Source organism: Mustela nigripes, chromosome 13 (genome assembly GCF_022355385.1).
Source record: "Mustela nigripes isolate SB6536 chromosome 13, MUSNIG.SB6536, whole genome shotgun sequence".
NCBI lineage: Eukaryota > Metazoa > Chordata > Mammalia > Carnivora > Mustelidae > Mustela > Mustela nigripes.
The window spans coordinates 39233979-39258874 of NC_081569.1; the positions used below are offsets into that span (position 1 = coordinate 39233979).

General features: G+C 43.3%; 1 protein-coding gene across 3 annotated transcripts in view; it reads right to left on the minus strand.

Annotated features, from left to right (window-relative positions):
• The window catches only part of MYO1E (myosin IE), a 195408-nt gene that overhangs the window by 89400 nt on the left and 81112 nt on the right, over window positions 1-24896 (minus strand). For all 3 annotated transcript variants that reach the window (XM_059372037.1, XM_059372036.1, XM_059372038.1), the window contains 3 exons: window positions 23831-23974; window positions 16444-16533; window positions 14252-14346 (listed from right to left, as the gene is read on the minus strand). In XM_059372037.1, the coding sequence (XP_059228020.1) occupies window positions 14252-14346; window positions 16444-16533; window positions 23831-23974 (329 nt within the window). The remainder of the gene's footprint in view (window positions 1-14251; window positions 14347-16443; window positions 16534-23830; window positions 23975-24896) is intronic.

The following is a 24896-nucleotide window of genomic DNA, read 5'->3' on the forward strand; positions in this document are numbered from 1 at the left end:
CACTGACATTTCGGGAGCACTGAGAAAGAAGCTCCCCAAGGAGAACAAGCTGGAAAGGTGGTAGAGGCATGAGGGAAAGGAAAAAGGATGAACATAGTGTTCTGGGAACTGAAGGAGCTGGAGGCCGACTGTGTCAACATGGCAGGGGACTGAGAAGACAATAAAGTTCTGAAATCTTCCTGCTGGGACGGATTCTCTCAAACCCTACTTTTGGATATCAGGACATACTAGTATTCAACTTGACTCTTAGTTCAAAAGGTATAACTTAAGGGTAAAAAAATACAGTGGAAAAATACAGTTTCCTGATTCCAGAGTTCAAAAGATGAACGTATGTGTGTCTGAGAAATAGTCCAGAAGACGAGAAATAATATCAATTCCAAAGATTTGAAAGGAGTCAACTAGTAGATGGAATCACTGCAGCACTGCACAGGGAGTAAGCAGCTAAGGCACGTCAGGGACTGTTGCATAGGCTTCGCATCCATCAATCATCTGACCTGAGTGCGACCTGTGGGGTAGGCGCTCTCTGCCCCGTTCTTTGATAAGAAACGCTACACAGTTCGCTCAGGGACACACAGCCAGGGAGCGGCATTGCTAGGAAAGGAGTCTGGCTCTACCACTTCTGATCAAGGCATATATTTAAAATCCTCATACGGGTTAGCCGGTCAGTTAAAATCAACAGTGTTTTGCAAAGTCACTCCATGAATACCACAGTTCATAGCATCATCAAACTTTTCACTACACCCGAGTCTTTACAGATAGACACCTCCCTAATTAGGGCTTCTGCCAAAAACATTGATTATCTCACAGACTGTGCAAAGTGACAAATAATAGCCTGCATCCCTGTGATCACATGTGATCAAGATGGAGAAACACACCAGAGAAGGTTCGGAACAGCCTCCTCCAAAGACTGAATTCACACATTCCCTTCCTGGCAGCCCTCCTGGATCTGGGCAAGAACCAGGTCTGTGGGGAAGCAGCTCTGTGCCCACCTGGGGGATTCCAGGGGAACAGAGAAAGGGGTGATCAGTCACAGCCCGTCCCGACACTGAAAAATAAATCCTAAAGTTCGTGCCATAGCGAAGGGTGTAATCACAGACCTGCCAAAGCCACCGAGTGAATGATAAAAATTCAATCTTGAACGTAACAAGGGAAGTGTGAACAAGACAGAGAGCTCTTGTTTCCTCCCAATCAGTGTTGTCAAGCAGACACAAAGTTCGTCTACAGTCTGCCAAGAAAACCGTCTCATGGCAGCGCTCTTCTCCACCCAGGCTGACGCACTAGGAAAAGCCTCGAATGTTTAGTCTGAAGACCAAATTTGAGCTCCAGCTCAGCTACTTACTTACTAGCTTTGAAATTCTTTTCAGTGTTATTAGCAGATACTTTACAGCACTCCTTCACAGTTCAGAAACATCCCCGGGGAAGCCTATGTGGCTCACTCAGTTAAGTGTCTGCCTCCGGCTCAGGTCATGATCCTGGGGTCTTGGGATCGAGCCCCGAGTCAGGATCCCTGCTCAGCTGTGGAGTCGGCTTCTCCCTCTCCCTGCCCGGTTCCACTCGTGCGCTCTCTCTCTTATAAATAAAAATAAAATCTTTTAAGAAAACCTGTATTGAGGGGCGCCTGGGTGGCTCAGTGGGTTAAGCCTCTGCCTTCAGCTCAGGTCATGGTCTCAGGGTCCTGGGATCGAGCCCTGCATGGGGCTCTCTGCTCAGCGGGAAGCCTGCCTCCCACCCACCCCTCTCTGCCTGCCTCTCTGCCTACTTGTGCTCTCTGTCTGTCAAATAAATAAATAAAATCTTTAAAAAAAAAAAAAAGAAAACCTGTATTTATGTGTATTTCTTCTTTTGACTTTCCCTCTAATCTTTTAAGGCATTAATCCTCGTTTTGTAGCTGAAACGACTGAAGCTTGCTGAAGTCACAGACGTCACACAGAACAGAACTGAGTCCACCCTGTGACTCAGCCCCCGTGGTCTTTCTTTCTACTACACCACGTGACCGTGGGTGCTAACAGATGATCACCCAGCTAACCTGACACCTGTTGGCTCAGCGCATCAGGGAGACGTGCAAAGAGTATAATAACGGAGTTGGGCAGCCCTGGCTCAGAGTGCGGCTTTGCCGCATCGCAAATGTGAGATGTTTAACATGGTTCCTTTGCCGCTGAGACTCCATTTCTTGACGTGCAAAGCTGGGGCGTGGGGTGAGAAGTGGGGCAGGAACACCTCGTCTGCCTGGTTGTCAATGATACAACTGAAAAATGTAGAGACTTAAAGCAAGGACTCCAAAAGGGGCTATGATTATGATTTGGGATAATATTATTAATTAGCAAGTGAGTCAGGCTTCCTGAATAACATTCTTTGGTGGTAAAGGAATTTCTACCATCACACCAGCTGGAAGGTAAGAGTTGCTGCGAGCTTGGGGGACAGGGCAGATTTGAGGTCATGCTCTTCAAAGCTCTCAGCCAGAGGGCAGTTCTCACGCAGACCCCAGCCCTGGGTGTGAGCTGACAGGGTCTCCCAAAGCCTGGCCAGAGGGACAGAGAGCCTCAAAGGCCAAGGCTGCTGGGATAAACAAGTCGGGTGGACCAAAGAAACAGAAGCTCCAATGCTAATAATAAAAGGTTCCTGAAATACATCAAAGACAGGAAGGTAGCTTGAGAATCCATGAGACACTAGATGGTGCAGACACAGAGAACGGAGACGGGACACAAGCCAAATATTAGAGGGGCTCTGATTTTTTTTTTAATCTTTTCATCTTTAACCTTTACTACTCCAAAGCTTAGGGATTCCAAATCCAAAATGTCTTTTGAAGCAGATAATTCAGAAATCTTAGACCCAATAGTGACAGCTATCTCCTTTTCCTCTATGAAGGTTTACATATTCAGTCACCCAGTGCCAGGGACATATCTTCAAACTATCTCTCAGGTCTTTATTTATTCCTAAAACAATATTTACTTGGCACGGATTCAGGATGCCACCTTTCAAGACTTTACAAACTGGTGTTGGACACATTAAGGATAGAATGCCCTCGTCTTTGGAAAACAAATGCAGCAGAATATTTCAAAGCAAAAAATAAACTTAGGAACTGCCCCCAATGCAATGCTTTCAAATTGACAACACGGTTTTAAAACAAGCCAAGATGGCAATCGCTGATGCGGGCCGAAAGGGATAGGAATTCTTTTTTTTTTTTTTTTTTAAGATTTTATTTATTTTTTTACTGGCAGAGATCACAAGGAGGCAGAGAGGCAGGCAGAGAGGGGGAAGCAGGCTCCCTGCTGAGCAGAGAGCACGACGCGGGGCTCGATCCCAGGACTCTGGCCAAAGGCAGAGGCCCCAACCCACTGAGCCACCCAGGCGCCCCAGGAATTCATTTTTGATAGCAGCCATACAACTGCCACATACATGTTCTTCATAGCCCCTTAGGTCCCCACAGAGGTCACCTGGCAAGGGCCCCAGAAACACTGCCGAGCTCTTGTCTGGAAATATAGATGGTAAAGAATACACAAAAACCTGCTGGTTCTCCCTCCCCTTTTACCACATGATTTACCTCTTACCACATAACTATTTTATTTTTTAAAAAGATTTTCTTTATTTATTTGAGAGGGAGAGAGAGAGAGACAGAAAGAGAAAGAGAGAGAGCATGCATGAGCAGGGGGAGGGAGAAGCAGACTCCCCACTGAAAAGGAGTCCAACTCGGAACTAGATCCCAGGACCCTGGGATCAAGACCTGAGCCCAAGGCAGATGCTTAACCAACTGAGCCACCCAGTTCCCCTGACACAATTATTTTATTAAACAGATTGGCAATGATGTCTCTGGGAGATTCAAAGGCATCACATATGTAGTTCTATAACACAAACCCAAATTCTGCATTTTGTAGCGCAGAAGACAGATGAGCTAAGTGGACATGGGTTACCATGTAATGGACTCACAGTGTCTACTTGTATCTTCAGGGCTCATCATCGTCAATGACACTGACAGAGCTTGAGTGGTTGTGTTTACCTGCTGGCACTGTCCAGAGTCCCCATGCCGGTGCCCATCCTGATGTCACACATCCTGATGTCACACATCAGTTTCTTCTTCACCTTTCCAGCTCAGGTCAGGGCCTTATAACCTCCCCAGCTACCTGCATGCCCTCAAGATCTCACCTCTTTTCTACACATAGACTTCCTTTTGTCAACCAGCCTTTTGTGCACTGTATCCCTGCACAGGCTTACCCCAGATCACCCAGCCTGTCATTCTAGGAGGGACCTGTCACCCAATCACACTTACCTCCTGGCAGGGCTACCCAAATGCTACGTGGCTACGATGCAGAAACAGAAGTAGAACTGGCCCGCAAGTAATTTATGAAGACAACGTGTCAATAGAAACCTTTAACAACCACACTGATACCCTCCTCACTTTCTCCCCATCACACAGTGTGGGTTCCAGAGGCTCTCAAGCCATTCAGGTTTTCTTCCTGAAAACATCTGGTGGGGAGGGCTCAAATCAAGTCCCAGCATCTCCATGACACCTTTGCTGACTGTTCTAGTCCAAAGTGATCTCCCCCTCACGTAAACACAAATAGCACTTAGAGCTTCTTTCAAGCGTTTCGGTTTCAAAAGCATCATGAAATAAACATTTATTGTGTGTACCGGAGAAACCCAGAAGCCTAACACCAGTTTCTAGTCATCAAGGATTGAAAAGCTACTTAAAATAAGCACATGCAAATTAAATAATCATGATACTAAGTAGGTGAAAATGAGAGCTATATGAGGCGCTACTGAAATTCAGGAAATGGAGAGATTACTGGCTTGAGGTTGGTGAGAAAGGCCGGGGGAGGTGAGGAGGGGCCGGGAGAACTACCCAGGCAAGGACTTGGAGGCAGAAGTGAACCTGACCCATTGGAGGGCAAAAAAACAAAAAACAAAAAACAAAAAAACCCAAACAAACAAACAAACAAAAAAACCCCCAGCAATTTGGTTAGAACAGTAGAAAATAAAGCGGGAGGTGTCCCAAGTTAGGGACTTTGGTCTCTACTAGAGCTATGGACTTTGGACCCTACTAGGCAATGGAGAGCCACTGAGATATTTTGGCAGAAGTGAGCGGTTTATATGACAACATTAAAGGACAACAGTTTGAAACCATTCATCTAGCAACCATGGTGGGAAAAGAGAGAGTTGGTAAAGGTGTATGTTCGGGGGTAGGATAAGAAGAACCATCACGAATTTGTGAAATTTGAGATGCTGCATGTCACAGACATGGGATTATTACACTGAAACTTGTGTTTCAGGCAGGAGCTGCTAAACTTTTCCCCATAAAGGCCCAGGTACGGTCTCCCTCACCACCCAGCTGTGACAGTGTAGCACAGAGGCAAAGATAATATGGACACAGATGGCTAACACTTGGTTCCAGAGAGACTTTTTTCACAAAAACATGCAATAGGCCATAGTTTTTGAACCTGCAGGTTAGGAGAAAGGCCTACACTGGGGATCCAGGCTCTTTCATTCCCCACTACTGGAGTTCTTTCTCATGCCTTCAAGTGTTAACACCCACTTGATAGAGTGACCCCAATTTTTTTTTAAAGATTCCATTTATTTATTTGACAGAGAGAGATCACAAGTAGATAGAGAGGCAGGCAGAGAGAGAGAGAGAGAGAGAGAGAGAGAAGCAGGCTCCCTGCTGAGCAGAGAGCCCCATGCGGGACTCGATCCCAGGACCCCGAGATCATGACCTGAGCCAAAAGCAGCGCAGCTCAACCCACCGAGCCACCCAGGCGCCCCAAGTGACCCCAATTTTTAAGTTGCAAAGAACTCAGATAATTTAAATATGCCTCCTTATAAATTTGTCAAAGGAACATATGCATTGAAACCCTTCAAGGTAGCTTCTTAAATAGATATTAACCAAATCAAGAGATCTCCTAAATCCTGAAAAGGTAAACAGAATGAGTATATATTAAATGTTTATTTAATAATTATTAGAATTCTATTATTTCCTATAGTTCAACTTTATAATACATTGTTATTTTACTTTTGCATGCCAAATATGCATAATTTTTGATAGCACATGAGGGTATCTTTGTTAAATGCACACATTTAAAACTACGTGGCTTGCAAGGGACACGGTATGGGGTGAGAAGGGGCTTATCTCAGAAACTGACCTGCTAGTTTCCTCCACTGATGAAGGCTTCTTTAACAGAACGGCCAAATGCAAGGATCCATAACGGTAATTCCCTCACACCTATCCAGGACTAACAAGGAAATCAAGATAAAGAAATGGCCCAGGGAAAAATGAAACTAGATGGGATGGGGAGGGAGACCATGAGAGACTCTTAATCTCAGGAAACAAACTGAGGGTTGCTGGAGGGGAGGGAGGTGATGGGACACTGGGGAGGGTATGTGCTATGGTGAGTGCTGTGAATTGAGTAAGACGATGAATCACAGACCTGTACCCCTGAAACAAATAATATGTTGGATGTTAATTGAAAAAAAGAAAAAGAAAAAAAAGGAGAAATGGCCCAGGTATGGACAAAAAACAAAAAACAAAAAACCCCCATCTAGTACATAGAAGCGTTTTCACTTCTCAGGAAGAAACTGAGATTCACATATTCATAAGGTCATGTTCATTCACGAATTCCATGTGCCTGCCTTCTACTGGTGACAAAGCACAACCATCCGCCTCCTGGGTTATGCAAGGCATCATGGCCAACAACCTCTTAAGGATTAGGTTCAAGCAAGCATCTGTGGTTCGGGCGGAGAAGACCTTCACCACAGGAGCTCAAGTCCTGGATAACTAACCTTTCCTCACAGTGTATGGTAGCTTTATCACCTCCAGGGAAATGTGGGATGTCTGAGACACAGAGAGGGATCACTGACCATAGGGTGCAGAGAAAGTGCAGGGGGTTTAAGGTCAGACAGGGCCAAGTTCAAACAGACTCTGCCATTTACTAGTTGGACGTTCTTAGTTCTCAAGCCTCCTTCCTGCATGAAACCTTGAGAAATAATAATGTCAAGACCCAGAGAGGAGGACGAGACCACCTGGGCAGAGAGTGCCCAGCAGAAGCGAGGCTGGGACTGGGGTGGGGCGGGGGGTTTGCACGTTGCACGTTTGCACGTTTGCACGTTGCCCATGCTAGGGGTGCTTCAACAAAAGATGCACCTAGGAATTAGGATTCCAGTTGCCTTCATCCTGGTTCTCAACTAGAAAAATTGGGGAGCCTGAAAAAAGATACTGAGGCTTGGGGCCCACCACCAGAAATCAGCTGAAACGGATGTGGGGCCTCCATGTCTTTAGAGCCACTGAAATAATAAGGCAATTCAGGCATTGGAAATCTTTAGACCTGGAAAGTTCAGCTAGAGAACGCAAGGGACGGTGGATGAAAGTAACATGTAGGGCAGCCATTCTCCTGACCTATCTGCCCGTGGGCTGTTGGAGAAGACTCGGGGAACACCTAAAGCGAATCCCGGGTGTTTATTCATGACCTGATGGATGGCACAGGCTGGCAGGAGAGTGCGGGTTACTAAAAGGGGGTTGACCTACACGGGAGTCAGGGTAGGAAAATAAACAGGAGAAATGCTGGGTGTTCCCCCAGGCAAACAGACCACGGAGGAGGGACACCCTATTTCACGGTCTCCAGATAGAGGCAGGGGCCATGATCTGATGCCAAGAGCCAATGTGATCATCCCCCTGCCCTGAATTCCACCCTAAAATGGGAATCTGGCTCCCCTTGTGGACTCTGTTCCAGGGAACTAATGACCTGAGCCGTCCAGGGCAGAATCCTCCTTATAAAATCATGCTTAGAAGTCTAGTTCACTCTCGTTCATGCTGTGCTTGGCCACAGCCTCTCTGAGGCTGTCCCAGTGCAACTATTTTGACAAGTCAAGTCTATAAATGTTTGCAAAACTCAGGACCAAAGCTTGGATGGAGGCCTGAACTTGAGAAAGCACCTGTCTTCTTCCTTGAGTTCTTTCTTTTTTAATACGATGTTTTTTAAAAACGATTTTATTTATTTATTTGACAGAGAGAGATCACAAGTAGGCAGAGAGGCAGGCAGAGAGAGAGGGGGAAGCAGGCTCCCTGCTGAGCAGAGTGCCCGGATGCGGGGCTCGATCCCAGGACCCTGGGATCATGACCTGAGCCGAAGGCAGAGGCTTTAACCCACTGAGTCACCCAGATGCCCCAAGTTCTTTCTTCTTAAAGTCTATCTGCTACGCTGATTTCTAGTCCTGGAATAGTCAGCTGCCAATCCATCCTGTCACCATATCCACCTCTTAGGAAAACATGAGCAGTCCTGGGAGGAAACTGATAATACTGTCTTTATGTGCTGCCACCCTCTCCTCTAGAGTGTCATACCTGGGAACTTGGGAGGGGAAGGTCTAAAAGAACATGGCAGAGATAAGGCCATCATTACCTTTTTATTTTCCAATGAGATGATTCTAAAAACTCCCAGTCTTACCAGCCGTGGCAGAAGTCCTTAATATAAAGAGCCCCCAGGACAATGGGTTTGTTTTCTATTCCCAGATGCATTTGGGCAAGCAGCATTCCACTCAGTCCCCAACTCTCCCAGCGCCAGTGGTTGCGATGGCTTGCAAACTTGGGCGTGTCTACGGAAAACAGCATTTCCCTGTTCTCTCTTCCCTCCAGCATTACTTGGAAGAAAAAGTTCCAAAACCGGGAGAGACGTCAGAGGTCATCTGGTCAATCAGTTCACCCATAGAAGAAGAAACTGAGGCCCAGACAAGTGTTAGGTTTGCTGCCCAGGATCCCTGAGCTGGGCAGAAGGAACCACAGCATCTCAGAGACAGCAAAATGACTTTCTCAAAGCAGAAAAACCACAGCTCTTGGACAGTAAGTAATTAACACAAAGAGAGGTCTGGCTTTTGCCTTCTGCCTCAGGAGGAATCTCTAGGGGCCTGGAATGTCCTGCGGGATTCGAGTGCCTGTTTGCCTGGGGGCTTTCGGGAACAGTGATTAATGTAAGGGTTTTAGGAAGCATCATATAAGTACTGACCCCTGGAGGAACTAGAGACCATAGGCATTAGCCCGAAATCACGGGGGCTGCGGGGATGGGGGAGGGCAGTACAGGAGTGAGTCCAGATTAAAACTGCACAACTGCACAACAAAGTTTCAGGTAAACTTCCCTGGGTGGCAAGGCTACGTGGCCAACTCACACATCATAACTGGAAGGAGGTAACACCATCCATGACTCCATGGGGAGAGGATGACCAGAAGCTTCCCATTTGGACCCCTCCCAGACCTTCTTTGGTCCAGTTCTGATGCGTATCCTTTTGCCATAATAAAACTGTAACCACAAGTACAGCCTCTTTTTTAAGCTCGGTGAGCCAATCTGGTAAATTATTGAACCCAAGGTGGTGGTGGGAACCCCTGAACTTGGATCCAGCTAGTCAGAAGTGAGGGTGCCCTGGGGACCCCCAAACTTGCAGGGCAAGTGGCCTTCTGCAGGACTGTGCCTTAACCTGTGAAGCGTGGCCGAAGTCTGAGTAGTTAGTTCAGGAGAGAAAGCAGAAATTTGTTATACCTTCTCTTGAATTAATAGCACAGCCACCACCCCAGAAACCTTTGGAGCAAGTCTTCAAGTCTTTGCCACCTGAACAGCGGCAGGATTCTAGAAAAGGCACGCATCCTGCTTCTGTGCCCGCACACCTGCAGTGACGGTGAGGGGGATTTTGAGCAGGCGACGTTTGGGCTGGGTCCCTGAAGCAGCTTCCAGACTCGTGAAGCTCAGGCAACAAAACCATTCCCTTCTTTCTCATCTCATTAGAGTCCCAGAAGGAAGAACAAAGAGCACCCTATACTCTCTCCTTCAGCTCCGGTCAAGAAAACGCCTCCCACCTAATCCAGTGGTCAGTGACCTCCACCCGGGGTTACACAGAAGCATTTCCTCCTAAGCAATAACTTATCAGCACCTAAGAATCCCTTCCAAAGGGGCTTGACCTGCATCTAATTAAGTACATAGATCTAACTTCCAATTTACAGAAAAGCCAGTCAAAGGAATTAGTGTAACGAGACCATTAGGGAGCAATTAGACAAATCTAGAAGATGTGTCTACACGGAATCGGGATCTTTCTCTTCACCAAGTCAACATCATGAAAATACAACTGTGGAAGTAGGGAAACTATAGTAGAATTAAAAAAAAAAAAGAAAGAAAGAAAGAAAGAAAGAAAGATTGATTCATGACCATTGAGGGGGAAAAGGCGAGGGGCGCCTGGGTGGCTCAGGCGGTTGAGCAACTCTTGGTTTCAGCTCACTCACAATCTCAGGGTCATGGGATCGAGCCCCACATCAGGCTTCGCACTCATGGGGAGTCTGCTGGAGATTGATTCTCTGCCTCCCCACCCTCGCGTGCACTCACGCTCTTGCGCTCTCGCTCTCTCTCAAATTAATTAATTAATTAAAAAAAAAGATTCATGACCACATGCAACCAGTGTTCCTTGATTTACGTAAGCCGGCAGGTAAGGACATGTTTGTAACAATTAGAGAAATTTGAATGTGGACTGCTTATTTTTACATGATATTAAATTATGACTAATTATTTAGTTGTGATAATGGTCCTTGTGCTAAGAAAGAAAAAAAAAATTTAAGATTTTATTTATTTATTTAAGAGAGAGGGAAAGAGAGGGATAGAGAAACTGAACTGGACACCACCCTCAGCTTGGAGCCCACCTCAGGGGTCGATCCCTGATCGCAAGATGAGGACCTGAGCTTAAACCAAGAGTCAGAGCACTTGACCGACTGAGCCACCCAGGCACCCCAGAAAGGAAATGTTTTTATTTTCCAGAGATACGTATGGAAGTATTTAGAGGCAAAATGTCACAAAGTCTATATTTACCTTGAAATACCCGAAATCTGTATTTACCTTGAAAGGCTTCAGTGTTCTTGATTTATAGCTTTGACTTTGGAATCATGTAAATGTTTTATATAATTATAAAACAAAATTAAAATTAAAAATTGTAAATCCCTACAATCCAAAATAAAATAAATGAACCTAATGGTTAGGTTGGGTTGGCACATATGACACAGAAAAGGATTATTTTAAGTGACTTTTAAGACCCAATATTTTATTTTATTTTATTACTTTTTAAGATTTTATTTATTTGACAGACAGAGATCATAAATAGGCAGAGAGGCAGGCAGAGAGAGAGAGGAAGGGAAGCAGGCTTCCCACTGAGCAGAGCGCCCGATGCGGGGCTCAATCCCAGGACCCTGGGATCATGACATGAGCCGAAGGCAGAGGCTTTAGCCCACTGAGCTACCCAGGCACCCCAAGATCCAATATTTTAACTGTACATTCTATGGACAAAAGAATAACAAATTTTAAAGTGAACTCAGTAGCGCTATTAATAATAGTGCTAGTTATTTTAAAGCATTAACAAAACTTATTTGCTTTATCTATTATATATGTTTATTCATTTATATTTATACTTTTTGCACACACAGTTTAAAGCAATTAACTGTGATAATGTCATCAGGAACCAAGATTTTCAGCATAAGAAAAATGGGGGACAGGACACCTAGGTGGCTCAGTTGGTTAAGTGTCTGACTCTTGGTTTCAGCTCAGGTCAGGATCTCATGGGTGGTGGGACTGAGCCCAGAGCTGAGTTCTACACTCAGTGAGGAGTCTGCTTGAGAGTCTATCTCTCTGCCCCTCCCCCTACTTGTATGCATGTGGTCTCTAAAATAAATAGATAGATCTTAAAAAAAAAAAAATAGAAAGAAAAATGGGGTACAAATATAGATATCAAAGAAGCAAACACCCTATAATCTTTTTTTTTAACTAGAGCTTGACTTTATTTATTTATTTTCAGTGTTCTGAGATTTGTTGTTTATGCACCACACCCAGTGCTCCATACAATATGTGCCCTCCTTAATACCCACCACCAGGCTCACCTAACCCCCCCACCCCCTGCCCCTCCCTATAATCTTAAAAACGAACTGGAAATTACCATATGTACTCATGTTTTTCTAAAAAAAGTTCACTTTTTTTTGCCTTTTAGCACTCTTAGTGACTAGACTGGTGGTCTCTAAGGCCCATTTCCCAGTAAAATGAACTTTTTGGTGACATGGCTGACTCCAGGGCTCAGCAGAAAATGCACAAGAGAGCCTGTACCTTTTATTCATCTTTATTATTATTATTTTTAAAGCAATCTCTACCCCCAACCTGGGGCTAGAACTCAAACCCCGAGATCAAGAGCCACATGCTCCATCCACTGAGCCAGCCAGGCGCCCTAAGAGCCTGCTATCTTTTTTTTTTTTTTTTTAAAGATTTTATTTATTTATTTGACAGAGAAAGATCACAAGTAGGCAGAGAGGCAGGCAGAAAGGCAGGGGGCCGGGGGGAAGCAGGCCCTCTGCCGAGCAGAGAGCCCGATGTGGGGCTCGATCCCAGGACCCTGGGATCATGACCTGAGCCGAAGGCAGAGCCTTTAACCCACTGAACCACCCGGGTGCCCCAGAGCCTGACATCTTAACTAAGGAAACCATCAAAGTCTATTGGGGTCACGTCAAAGGGACATAGGAGCCAATACAAACGGCTCTCAATGGCCGAAGACAGGACCATTTGAGCCCCAAAGAAAAATCATCACGTAAGTAAACAGGTAACAGATTTAAAACCCATTTGTTTGGAAAGACGCTGGAAAAAAAACCAAAAAACAAAAACAGTTTACTCTGGGAGGTTTCTAAGGGCATCAAGTCATTGCTTCAAAAGTTGGTAAGTAAAGACAACAAATCAAGCCTTATATCTAGTTTTCCCCACATAAATTGTATTTTAAGTAACCCAATAAAAGTAATAAATGTAGAAGGAATGACAGAATTAGAAAACAAATATTTTTCAGCCACTAACTAAACCATGACGTGAAATGAGAATTTATATTGGATGGACCCACTGGTTGTCTGAACAGCACACCAACAGGCCAACAGGCCCTAAGTGCACAGCATCACGGACGAAACATTTTTGCCAAAATAGTAAATCCAAACCTGATCAAACTTTTAGATCTAATGACAAATTCACAGGAAATCCAGGGGACAGTGCAATGTTACACAGTACATAACCAGCTAATCCCAGACTGTGGAAAATTCTGCAGGACAAATAACTTTTTCTTTAACAAACAAGAGCCAAGTAAGCAAAAACAATCAGAGAAAATAGTTAATGATTAGGAGACCGGAGACACAGATGTCTAAGAGCTCTGTGTGAGCCTTTGTGGGAGCTGAGTGAAAACAAGACAAGGAATTCGGATATGGGTAGCACTAGATAACTTTAAAAGGATTATTCATTTGTCAGGTATGGTAAGAACGATCATTGAGAGGCACATCCTAATCAGTGACAAAGTGAAATGATTCTCGACCTGGGATTTGCTTTAAATAACCAAGTAGGGGCAAGACAGAAGGACCAGAGCATTGGCCAAGAGAGTAAGATCTGCACAAGCTTAGAAACAGGTCCACGGGAGCGTATTATAATATATATTATATACATATATTATATATAATTATAATTCTCTTTCTCATCTTTGTTTGTAAATATCCAGAGCTTAAAATTCTTCAAAAGCGCTTCAGTTAAATAAAGGAAGAACTAAAAAGAGGAATGCAAATATGACAGAATGTTAGTAGCCGTCGAGTTCTAAGTGATGGGAATATGGATGCTTCTGTTTTCCATATGTTTGAAAATGTTCATAATAATAAACAAAATCGTGAAAGCACTTAAACCCAGCAAAGACTCAGAGTTGGCTCAGGTTGGAAGGATTCTGAGACGCGGCCACAGACACCTAAGCCTGGTGTTTGACAGGGATGCCCTCAGTAGATTAAAAGCAAACGACAAAGGATACTGAAAAAGTTTGAACTTGAACTACTAAATTATTAAGGAAAGGAAAAAGAGGGACCTAGGGAAAAGGATTCCTGCTGACAAAATAGAGAAGCACACTTAGTGTACTCCTGACATAAAAGATCTCCAGTTCAGAGTGAAGCCAGTGGTCAAGTGGGAGGGAAGATATTTCACGACGCTAGTTCAGGCAGGCTAGCACTATGTGTCCCAGAGCCTTAATGCCCCCCACAACAGAAGTATAAACCACAACCCCAGGGAAGCAAAATCTTTTATGATTTGGAGTTATAAAATAAGCCAAGACAAAGCAGACGTCCTGCTTGTTTCTTGGGTACGTCAATCAGCTTCTGACCCCAGCCCCTATAGAAAAAAACAGCATTCCTTGACCGTGAACGTGAAATCTGCCAGGGTCTCACCCCTTCTACTCTGAAGAAGGCTCTTTCCCATACCTGATGATGACACACTGGTTCTCTCTGTCAATGATCATGTTTCTGAACATATTATCTGCCAGAGCATAGATATGTGGTGGGTTTTCATACTGTGCCTAGAGAAGCAAAAAAACAAAAGCAAAACTATGGTCAGAGAGAGCGACGTGTCACATTTCTTTTCTTGGTCTTAGCAATGCATTTGCCCCTGTACAGTTCCAATCTGAAGGCTTGTATAACACAGGAATTCATAAGCTTGCCTAGGTCCTCAGGAGTTACACCTGAGAAATAAGACGGGACCAGAAAGGACTTCTCCGTCAGCAAAGGTGTGATTCAGCCCTCAGAGGGGAAGATGTCTTCAGGTAACTCTAGCACCACACCCTTCCTCCCAACACGCCTCGGCCGAGCACATTCCATTCCTAAACGTTTCTGAAGACATCCGGGCAACAGGTCTTATGAGAGGCCTACTAAAAACTTGGATCTGACTTTTACTGAAATTCTAAAGTCCTACGTAACTTTTTTCTAAGAGGAAAGTCGGAGATGCTGGAAGCCCAGAAGAAATGAAGTGACACCACCTATGAATGAGGAGGAAAACCCAAACATTTTCCCTAAGAAGAGGGCAAGAGGGGTAGTAGTTCTTTAAAGGGATAAACTGATTTGACCAGTCTGTTTCACCTCATTGGGGAAGAAAAAAAAAAAAATCCTACCACACCAAGATCTCCTCCTGAGGCTTTAGACCCATGGGCTGGCTTGGCTATGAGCTATGCCTGAATACCAATTCACCAGTAAATTCACTGTGTCAGGACGATTTCGCCCCCCACTTTCCTCAGCTTCTTGGGATTTAACATCACTACCTCAAAAATCACTAAAAAGAAAAATAGTTCATGTGCTATGAATCGGAAGAAAGAAGTTGCCTTACATTTAAGACTAACTCACATCAGAGAGGGAAGAGGATGGCAGACACAGTGAGAAGACATTTGGGCTCTGTCACCCTAAACTGGTCCCAGCTCTCAAGTAGGGATGATATCGTCGTACACTCAACAGAGCTGCGTACTGAACTTCTCTGAGCCTTACTCTCCTCATCTGTGAAATGGGGCTGGACGGTAACCCACAGCCAGCACCCAGGGCTGTTTAATGACTGTGGTGGTGGAACACGGTACCTAGCGTTCAGTAAACACCGATTTTACAACTCTTACCATTAGCAGCTCAGAATAAATATATCTTTTAAAATTCTGGGGCATTTCTTTAAAGAGAACTTTTTAAGAGATAAAGGATCCAAAAGGGACTCGTGGAACAATAGTTTTCAGAGGACGGGAGAGAAACAGCACAGCACTCCCAGCCACCCCGCCTTGGCCTTGGCCGTCATTGAGAACGCCGAGCCAACTCTGAGCCTGCTGCTCCGGAGGGCCCGCTGCTCAGGGCGCCAGGGCTGGGCCCAGCCTCTGCTGACAGTGTGTCCCTTGTGCCGGGCTCCCATAAAGACAGCATTATCAAAGGTCTTTCGCGTGGCAGCCTCCTTGGGCTCCGGCTACCAGCACCATTCATCTGGCAACAATGGGCTGGGCTCTTGCTCCGGGTAAATTGCCTTCCACTTCAACTGATGAATTTGTGTGGGCTCTCCTTTGTTTGTTTTCCAGGGGTCAGGATTAATGAATGCTCTCGTGCTTCTGCCGCAGAGAGAAGGGGAAAGAGGCAGGGAAGGGGTGGCCTGGGGATGTCGGGAAATACAGTCATCAGATTTACAGTTTCTGTTTTATCAGACAACTGAAATGGCTACGGAGCTGGATCTGAATAGGAACCACATTAATAAAGTCACAAAAAGATTCATTTTTCAGGTTCCGTGCAGAGCCATAGCTAACTAAGGTTCTGGTTTGGAAGGAACGGTTCTCATCGCCCTATTTATTCTTTTACCTGCTAACTGATTTTTCAGTCCTTAGTATTCTCTGGCCTGTGTGGAAGGAGGGAGCCCTGCCTCCCCCACCAAACTGTAGGTCTTACATCCTATTTGAATAATTTTGTATACCACATTCCTATATTAGATAGTCCTATGCTTTTTAGAGCAGCACATCATTAAAAAACAAACGATGTCATCCACTCGAGCTTCCCCAATAAATAATTCACAGTAAGAAAATGCAAATGTATTGCCAACTTCAAGAAAAATTACTTATGCATCATAAAAGCCCCAACTACAGTAATTTATGTGGCATATAACTTACCGCTCCTTGGTACATTTCAATTTCCTTTTCCCCAAAATACGGCATCTGCTTGAAAGGGTTGACTGAGATTAATACGGATCCTATGTATGTCTGAATTTATATCCAGTTAAGGTCCAGCATTAATCTTCATAGCTACACATTTTTCAAATTAAGTAACCAGATGTTATCAAGAATTCATAATGACTGTTCAAACAAAAAGCTCAGATACTTGTTTTCTAAAAGATTACAAATAAAGATAAGAGCAATTACCAACTGGCTCAGGTTTTGTTCCTCTCCAGGAAGAGTAATGAGTTTAATTACCAAGGTGCTCCAAAAAGAAATCATTATTTTAAATGATCTGAAGCACATCCTTTTAAGACTGGTGACATGTATGGCTAAGAAAACAAAACAACACAAAACAGAACTGACCTAGGAGTGAAAAGAGCAGTTATCATTCCTTTGTTCAAATACCGTTTTTCCCTGCGAACTTTCATATCTTTTAGGTAGACTAAAAATGTACTCACTTACTCATTTAACAAACAGAGGGATACAAGACGAACTGAACAGTCCTACTCTTTAGAAGCTATGGGGAACAGAGTTATATCTGTAAGACATTATTTGGAGCAGAAAATCACAAACCCACACAGATCAGGTGTAGGGGAAGAAGGTATTATACCTGCATGGGGAATCCAGGAAAGCTAATCAGAAGAGAAAGCATTTACACCAAGTCTTAACTGTTTTATAAACACACACACATTTTAATATACCCCAACAGGTGAAATATTATTATAAAATAAAAAAGTATCCATTTATTCAGTAATCGACTAGCTTGAATGGGGTGTCCACAACATGCCGGGCACGGTTCTGGATGCTGGGGATACAGTGGTGAACTAAACAGACAGAAGTGTTAAACTTCCGCCCTTCATAGAGGAAAAACAAGCATTTAAAAAGAGAGATAGAAAACAACAAACACAACAAAATACACATACTCAAAGTCGTTTCTTTTTTTTTTTTTTTAATTTTTATGTATTTATTTGACAGACAGAGATCACAAGTATGCAGGGAGGCAGGCAGAGAGAGAGGAGGAAACAGGCTTTCCGCGGAGCAGAGAGCCTGATGTGGGGCTCGATCCCAGGACCCTGGGATCGTGACCTGAGCTGAAGGCAGAGGCTTTAACCCACTGAGCCACCCAGGCGCCCCGTCAAAGTCGTTTCTTTTAATCAAGGATTTTGAAATGTCTGGAAAATCTGAAGTGAAAGATGTAAAGCTGTGACATTTCCTCCCCCAAGGGGACATTTATATATTTTTATCAAGGACCTGGGTGTCAAATAGAGCAGCAAGGGAAACCAGTGAGAAGGCCTACTTTACCCAAGCTCAGTTTAACTCTGACCTTGGGCAAGTCACGTCTCTAAGCCGTGGCTAATGGATAATGGGGTACAATACCACCTACTTGATAGACTTATTATGAGGATTAAATCAAAGTATAGAAGGTTCAGCCATTTCCTTAATCCGTATCCTTTGAGATGCTGGTTGCGTCCCGTGTTAGCATCTTGGAGACACGGCTTTGGTATTATTATTGAACACAAATGAGTCAAATGTGGGATGAGTCAGGTAATACTTGAAAATTAATATTTACACAAGAAGGTGAAAACATGGAATGATCTGGTGGCAATTCTGCTTCTCTTTTCGTGGACCAGAACAATCGTCAGACTTGGAAGGGCTGCCCGAGGAAGAGCAGTCGAGGAGATAAGGGCCATTGGAAGAGCATAGCCATAGTTTGGCTCTTGTGGACATGGCTGCTATAAACATTCGGGTGCACGTGCCCCTTCGGATCACTACGTTTGAAACACAGTGATTCTTACGGTAAACCCAGTTTTCAAGAAATACAGCAATGCTGTGACCTTCCTCATGTCAGAAGGGAAGAGGTCTAGGGGTCCACTTATTGCCAGATGTAAACACATCTGGCCAAGTTCCATCTTTCTGTGGAGGAGGTGGGGTGCGCCTTCCCTTAGTTGTAAAGGAAATGCTGTGATAAATGCCACTGTTCTAGAGAAATCAGCACTGCACATGGAGAAGAACCAGCTGCCTGAGGACGTGAGCCACAGGCATGAGCTCCCCACCAACACTTTCCTACCCACCAAGCCCTCAGCTACTGGATAAACATGGACTGGGCTGCATGAGAGCTCTTGTAGGAAACCATACTTTATTTTTATTTTTTTACTATTAATAATCTGCTTTGTCAAAAAACATCTTAGAAAGTCTTGATTTTCGGGGCGCCTGGGTGGCTCAGTGGGTTAAGCCTCTGCCTTTGGCTCAGGTCATGATCTCAGGGTCCTGGGATAGAGGACCCCATCGGGCTCTCTGCTCAACAGAGGCCTCTCTGCCTACTTGTGATCTGTCAAATAAATAAATAAAATCTTTTAAAAAAGAAAGTCTTGATTTTTCACTAAGTCATCTACATAAATTTGGGTAAAGGCCTCGTAAGAAGACAGAGAAAAAACCTCTTTCAGATTATTCTAGGCCAATCTTGAATTCGTGACTCAGAAGAGGAGGGAAAATTATAGCTATTCCCTCAACCTCCCAGTAAGGCTCTCAAACTCAGTATAATTTGGAAGGATTCCTGAAAAATAAAGTTTGGTTTGAGAAGAATAATGCGGCTTGTTGCTGTGCTAAGCAGCTACACACTTCCATAAGTCAGAAGATATGAGAAAAGAGATTAGTTTAGAATCTGAAGAAAACAAATATAGTTTAGTTATTTCAGGTGTGCATCTGGCCTAATGGTTTATCCAAAAGCCTGCCCGGTTTTTCACCTGGCTGCGTCTGCGGAGATCTCAGCTCCTTTTCTGAGACCCACGTCTCCTGCTGGGTTGGGTTATTTCCCAGACAACTCACTCCCACTCCCTACTACATAATTCAGGCGTGCCTCTGGAAAAAGCGGCTCAGGCATAATCGGAACGTAAACTGTCTCTACCCACGTAACCTCTGGCTGTGAAGGTGTGGCCCAAGGTTAATTTTCAGAATGTATGGAGGTATGAGGCTATGATACACAAACCCACATAAACACACACACATACACGCACTAACCAGACAAAAACAAAATACATGCCATCTTGTCTCACAGAATACATGGGATGGAAGAGACCCAACAGAAGGTTCACTGGTTAGTTCTCAAAAGCTGGTGGTGGATCTGTGGGTTTTCATTCTTCTGCAGCAACAATGACAAAAAAAGAGACACGCCCTGAATTTTTCATAAAGCTCAATGTATTCAATATAAAGGACCATCCTGTAGTCTTAGATTATTTCCTTTCTACTTTCAGGGCATTAGAATATTCTTCCTTTTATGAAATGTGATGGTAGTACAACTTCTATGGTCTTAACAGGCAAAGTTGAGCTTAACTTAAAAAAAAATTTTTTAACAGTCCAGTGAATTCCCCCCAACTGATCTAGGTGACTTCCCTGGATTTATCACTGAGGAGGAACGGGGAGGTGAAGGGACCTGCCTGAAGACACATATGGGGACACCAGTTGAGCAGGACCTTGAGCCCCAGGCTCCAGCCACCGGACCAACATGTCCCTCCAGCATGCTGCCCACTCCACCTGAATGGACGGCCAAGGGCCAAGTCTCACTTGGAACTACTGCAAGGCCTTGGGCTCTGGCTGCTCTGGCCCAAGAGCCTCAACTAATTCAAGGGCTGAAAATGCCAAACACACTTGAGCGTGGTCTTTGAGTAAAAACAAGTTGGGAGAAAGTTGGACCAAATGAGCATGGAATGCTCTGCACAGGAACTATTTTCGTCGGCAAAGTGGCTATAAAGGATGTCTGGCCAAGCACAAGAGCGAAGACGGCACTGTTTTCCTCATGTATTTTAGAATGTAATTTTAAGAAGTGTGGCAACATTCAGGGGAAAAAAAAAACGGATGGTAAATTAAACCTTCCTTGTCTTAGGATAAATAGCTGAAAATTACAGGGCTTTATTGGTAAACAGTATTAGCATTTTCTAAGCAGATTTTTCTCCCCTAATGTAGAACAAAAAAATGTGCATTCAGCCTGAATGCATTAACAATTGATTGCTCCAAATGTGGACCTTCAATCTGAAACAATGTGCTGGTATTCGATGTAGAGGAGGTACCATAAGCAATCTCATAACTTAATAGGAAATCAAATCTCTTCTTGCCTGAACTACTGAGCTTAGGAGAGGGGAAAAAATTCTCCTGTTTAAAATAATCTTACTCCATCATAATAATATTCCTATAGCACTGACGGGATGAAGGAGGCTTTTATCACTTAACAGAGGCAAAGATCTGCAGTTATTATTTCATAAACATCCAAAGGAATCGTCAAGCTTCCTCAAAGCTCAAGGCTGCTCTGTGTTCTTGATGGAAAGCATGCAGATGCTGAGTTTCTCTTGTACTGAGTGGGTAGAGAGCTCTAAAACAAGAGGCCATTAGTGGTCAACTAACTCATTTCCTTGGTAGAACACACGATTAGTCAGCCATTGATTCAAAGGCAATAATTCAAAGGCTCGTAATCAGCACCCTCTGTGTGAGTCATTTAAAAACTCTGCAGTCTGAATATAAAAAGCCAATCTTGATAGTCAACAGATTTCCAATGAATACTTAATACAATGCATGATGCGAAGAATTATGCATGCAACTAAATACCGTCTGAGGCAAGATGAGGCCGTTTTTGTTAAAATTAATAAGAAAGACCCCTCAAAAAATATATATATATATTTATATTTGTTATTTATATTTATATATGCATGTCTATATGCAGTTCTATTGAAAAATATACACCAAGAGGTTATGTTAGGATCGTAGGTGATGTTAGTGTTCTCCTTTCTGATTGACTGCATTTTATAAATCATGTCAAATGAACACATACTGCTTTAAAGAGTTCGTGTTTTTTAAGAAGATGTATGAAAGAAAGTCCCTAGTTTTAGGGGGTAAACTATCTTTATAGGGAGAAGTGAGTCTGTCCAGCTTGATGATGGACTGGCTGTTGATAAGCACTAGCATTTTTTTCTTACTCAGCTTTCAAAAACCACGCTTCTACGTAAATAACATAATAAGCAGAGCCCAAGTTCTAAGAACATTCCAATAAATAATTTGTTCAACTGTATTCAGTGGAAATTCACCTTTTATGGGCTCGTCAATAAACCAATCCTCCATTTAAAACAGTTTCCATGGTAAAATGCATTTGAATTTTCAATAAGCAACTTTAAAATTGAATTTCTGGAACATAACCCAGAAATGCGGAAGGAACTTCTATACTTGCCTTAGTGTATGATAATAATAAGTAATGCTTACTGTTACTCACTGCATTCATAATTTCATTTAACCTTCCAACAGTCTCATGCAGTAGATTTCAATATCATTCCCATTTTACACGTGAGGGAATCAAGCCACATGGATCACAAACCCCGCAGGAGGTCAGCAAGCCCGTGCAGAGTAAGGCTGGAAGCCAGGCAGTCCAGATTCACAGCCTGTACCCAGCCCCTGCCAGTTCCCCTATGCCACAGGACTTGCACATAAAAGTGATTAACATGTTTTCATGATGATAAGCCCACGTTAAAGTGAGCACGTTTCAAATTTTTTGACCAAATAAAAGGAAAACTTAAGCACTCGATACAACTGCTTTCATACAATTAAATTAAAAGGAAGCTCTGCACAGATACCTAGCAGTCAGCAAGGGTGCTCGTTTTGGCAGCACATATACTAAAATAGGAGTCAGCAAAAGTTTTCTGTAAAGGGCCTTATAATTATTTTAGGTCCAATGGTTGTGTGGCAACTACTCACCCTGGCCTTTGTAGATTTCAAGCAGGCATTAACAACAAATAAAGAGTGAGTACGGCTATATTTCAATAAAACCTTGGGTATAAAATGGGCAGTGGGCAGACTTCATTTGCGGGTGGTAGGCCACTGCCCCTGATCAAGACGCTATTATTAATGTAGTTAAGAAGTCCAAATATATCTGTTAATGCTTCAAAGCAGGGGTTTAGGTGTTTAACTACCGAGAGATTTGGTAAAATTTCCTGTGGTCAATAAGAAATAGCACAGTCTTGGTCTGAACCATCCAAGTGTCTTAGAATAATTGTTAATTAATATTACTAATTAGCATTACTAATATATGTATTGGTCTATCCTGGTATGTTGAATTCCCCACTCACCAATGAAGAGAAAGGCATTCTCTGCAAAAATATTGTTGTATACATATGGATGCTTTTAACTAATAGTCAAATGAGTGGTATGAATAACAAAGAGAAGCTACAGATGAGAAAACTAGACCTCTTCAAGCTTTTGGGGTTAAGACCTAAAGTGTATGCAACACCAGCTGCAAAGACTCTACCTTTAATGGTCCTCCGAGACACTGTGCCTTCCGAAGTTACCAAGAGCATCACAGTTAAACTTCCCAGTACAGCAATATAGATTTGCACAGATCTTTGCATATCTAAAACTCTACAATAATTCCACTAAGAGATCTTTATATAGTTGTACCAAACAAAACTGAATCCTATAGGAACTTAAGCAAATATCACAGTTCTCTGTTTATAATGAAGTCAACACACATTTGAATCAAATTTCCATTCTGAATTTTTGAAAGCCCTGTAAAAAACGGCATCTGGCAAGCTAAAATTGAGACATAAAGAACAACTCAAGAATGTCAGGCATTTTCAATAGTTGATCTTCACGTCTCATGTTTCTTTTAGTAAACATAAGAATGCAGAAAAACTGGCAAAATTGCATTATTTTTTGCATGAGGCAATCTTTTGAAAACCTTTTAGGTCTGGACTTAACTGTCTGCTTTGCAATTAGGGAGCTCTATCGACAGAATTCTCTGCAGATCAGGACTTTTCCCTTAGGAACAGCAGAGGTTTTAGACCCCACGTGCGTAGCTAAAGGACGTCAAAGGTACAGTGCCATTGATTGAAACAGATGAATACGGCTGGTTCTTGATTTTGTGAAATGCCAGGAAAATAATTTAGCATCATCTTTGCCCTTTCCACCACCTTAACAAAGAGGGCAGAAAAGCACAAAACCATGTTCTGAAACAGTGAAAAGAACTTGAGTGCATAGTGTCAAGTTCAGAATTTCAGGTGGATCTTCTCATGCTAGGAACACATCACATTTTACCGTGGGTATGGTCATCTTACTTAGAAAAGTCCGTAGAGGGGCGCCTGAGTGGCTCAGTGGGTTAAAGCCTCTGCCTTCAGCTCAAGTCATGATCTCAGGGTCCTGGGATCGAGCCCCGCATCGGGCTCTCTGCTCAGTGGAGAGCCTGCTTCTGCCTCTCTCTCTCTCTACCTGCCTCTCAGCCTACTTGTGATCTCTGTCAAACAAATAAATAAAATCTTTAAAAAAAAAAGAAAAAGAAAAAGAAAAGTCCGTAGAAACTAAGAAAGGATACGAAAATGTAGTCATCCATGTATCTCTTCTTCAGATTCTCCACGATGGCGTTCTCTGTGATCTTGGAGAGCAGGACCATGTCATCCACGCCGCTGTGCTTAACATTGTGGCTTTGCCAGTGGTACCGGTAGGCACCTTTGCTTCCCTGGGAACAGAAAACGCACAATAATTAGGATGTTTTATTTTCTCCTGATGGGGGAAAAAAAGCGACGAAGCTCCCAAATATTCCTTACATCAAATGCTGCAGAATGAGCAGAACAAAGATTTTGTTATTAACATTATCTGGATTTAAATTTCAGCTTTGCCACCTATGAACTAAGAGAAGGGAGGAAGTTACACAGGCTCACTGTGTCCCTTAAGCTGCTCTTCTCTCATTTGTAAAAGAGAAATTAAGACCCACTTTATAGAGTTCCTGTTAAGGATTAACTAAGATAACATATATAAAGTACTGAAGAGTATCTTGAGTATAACACAATAAATGACCAATGGTCAGGACCCCTGAGTGGCTCAGCCCCTTAACCATTTGTCTTCAGCTCAGATCATGATCCTGGGGGCCCAGGATAGAGTCCCACACGTGGATGGAGTCTGCTTCTCCCTCCGCCCCTCACCCTGGTTGAGCTTGCTCTCTCTCTCACTCTCTCAAATGAATAAAAATCTTAAAAAAAAAAATGAGCAATTGTCTCCAATAATTCCTTCAACCTTATTGTTTTGTAGAATTAACAATACAATAGGCAATAAAACAGAAACTTTCTACATTAATTTGCAAATTATAGGACAGAACTCAGAAGCAGAAGTAGTATGTATCACACAATGGCTAGGTCACATTGGCCTAATTTCTCAAGCCATCCAAATTATTTTCCCTCCATAAACTTCCACAGTCAACGTTAATATGGGCTTTCCAGATTCAAAAGATAAGGTACATTTTGATGGCTGATCACTGCTCTATTAACAAGGAAATGGGATTACAGAAGGTGCCGTGGACAGGAGGACCTCATCCAGCCCCATGGCCTCCTTGGAGAGATGAAACCGTAGCCCTTGTCTGCTCACTGGATTTATGACCTAACACC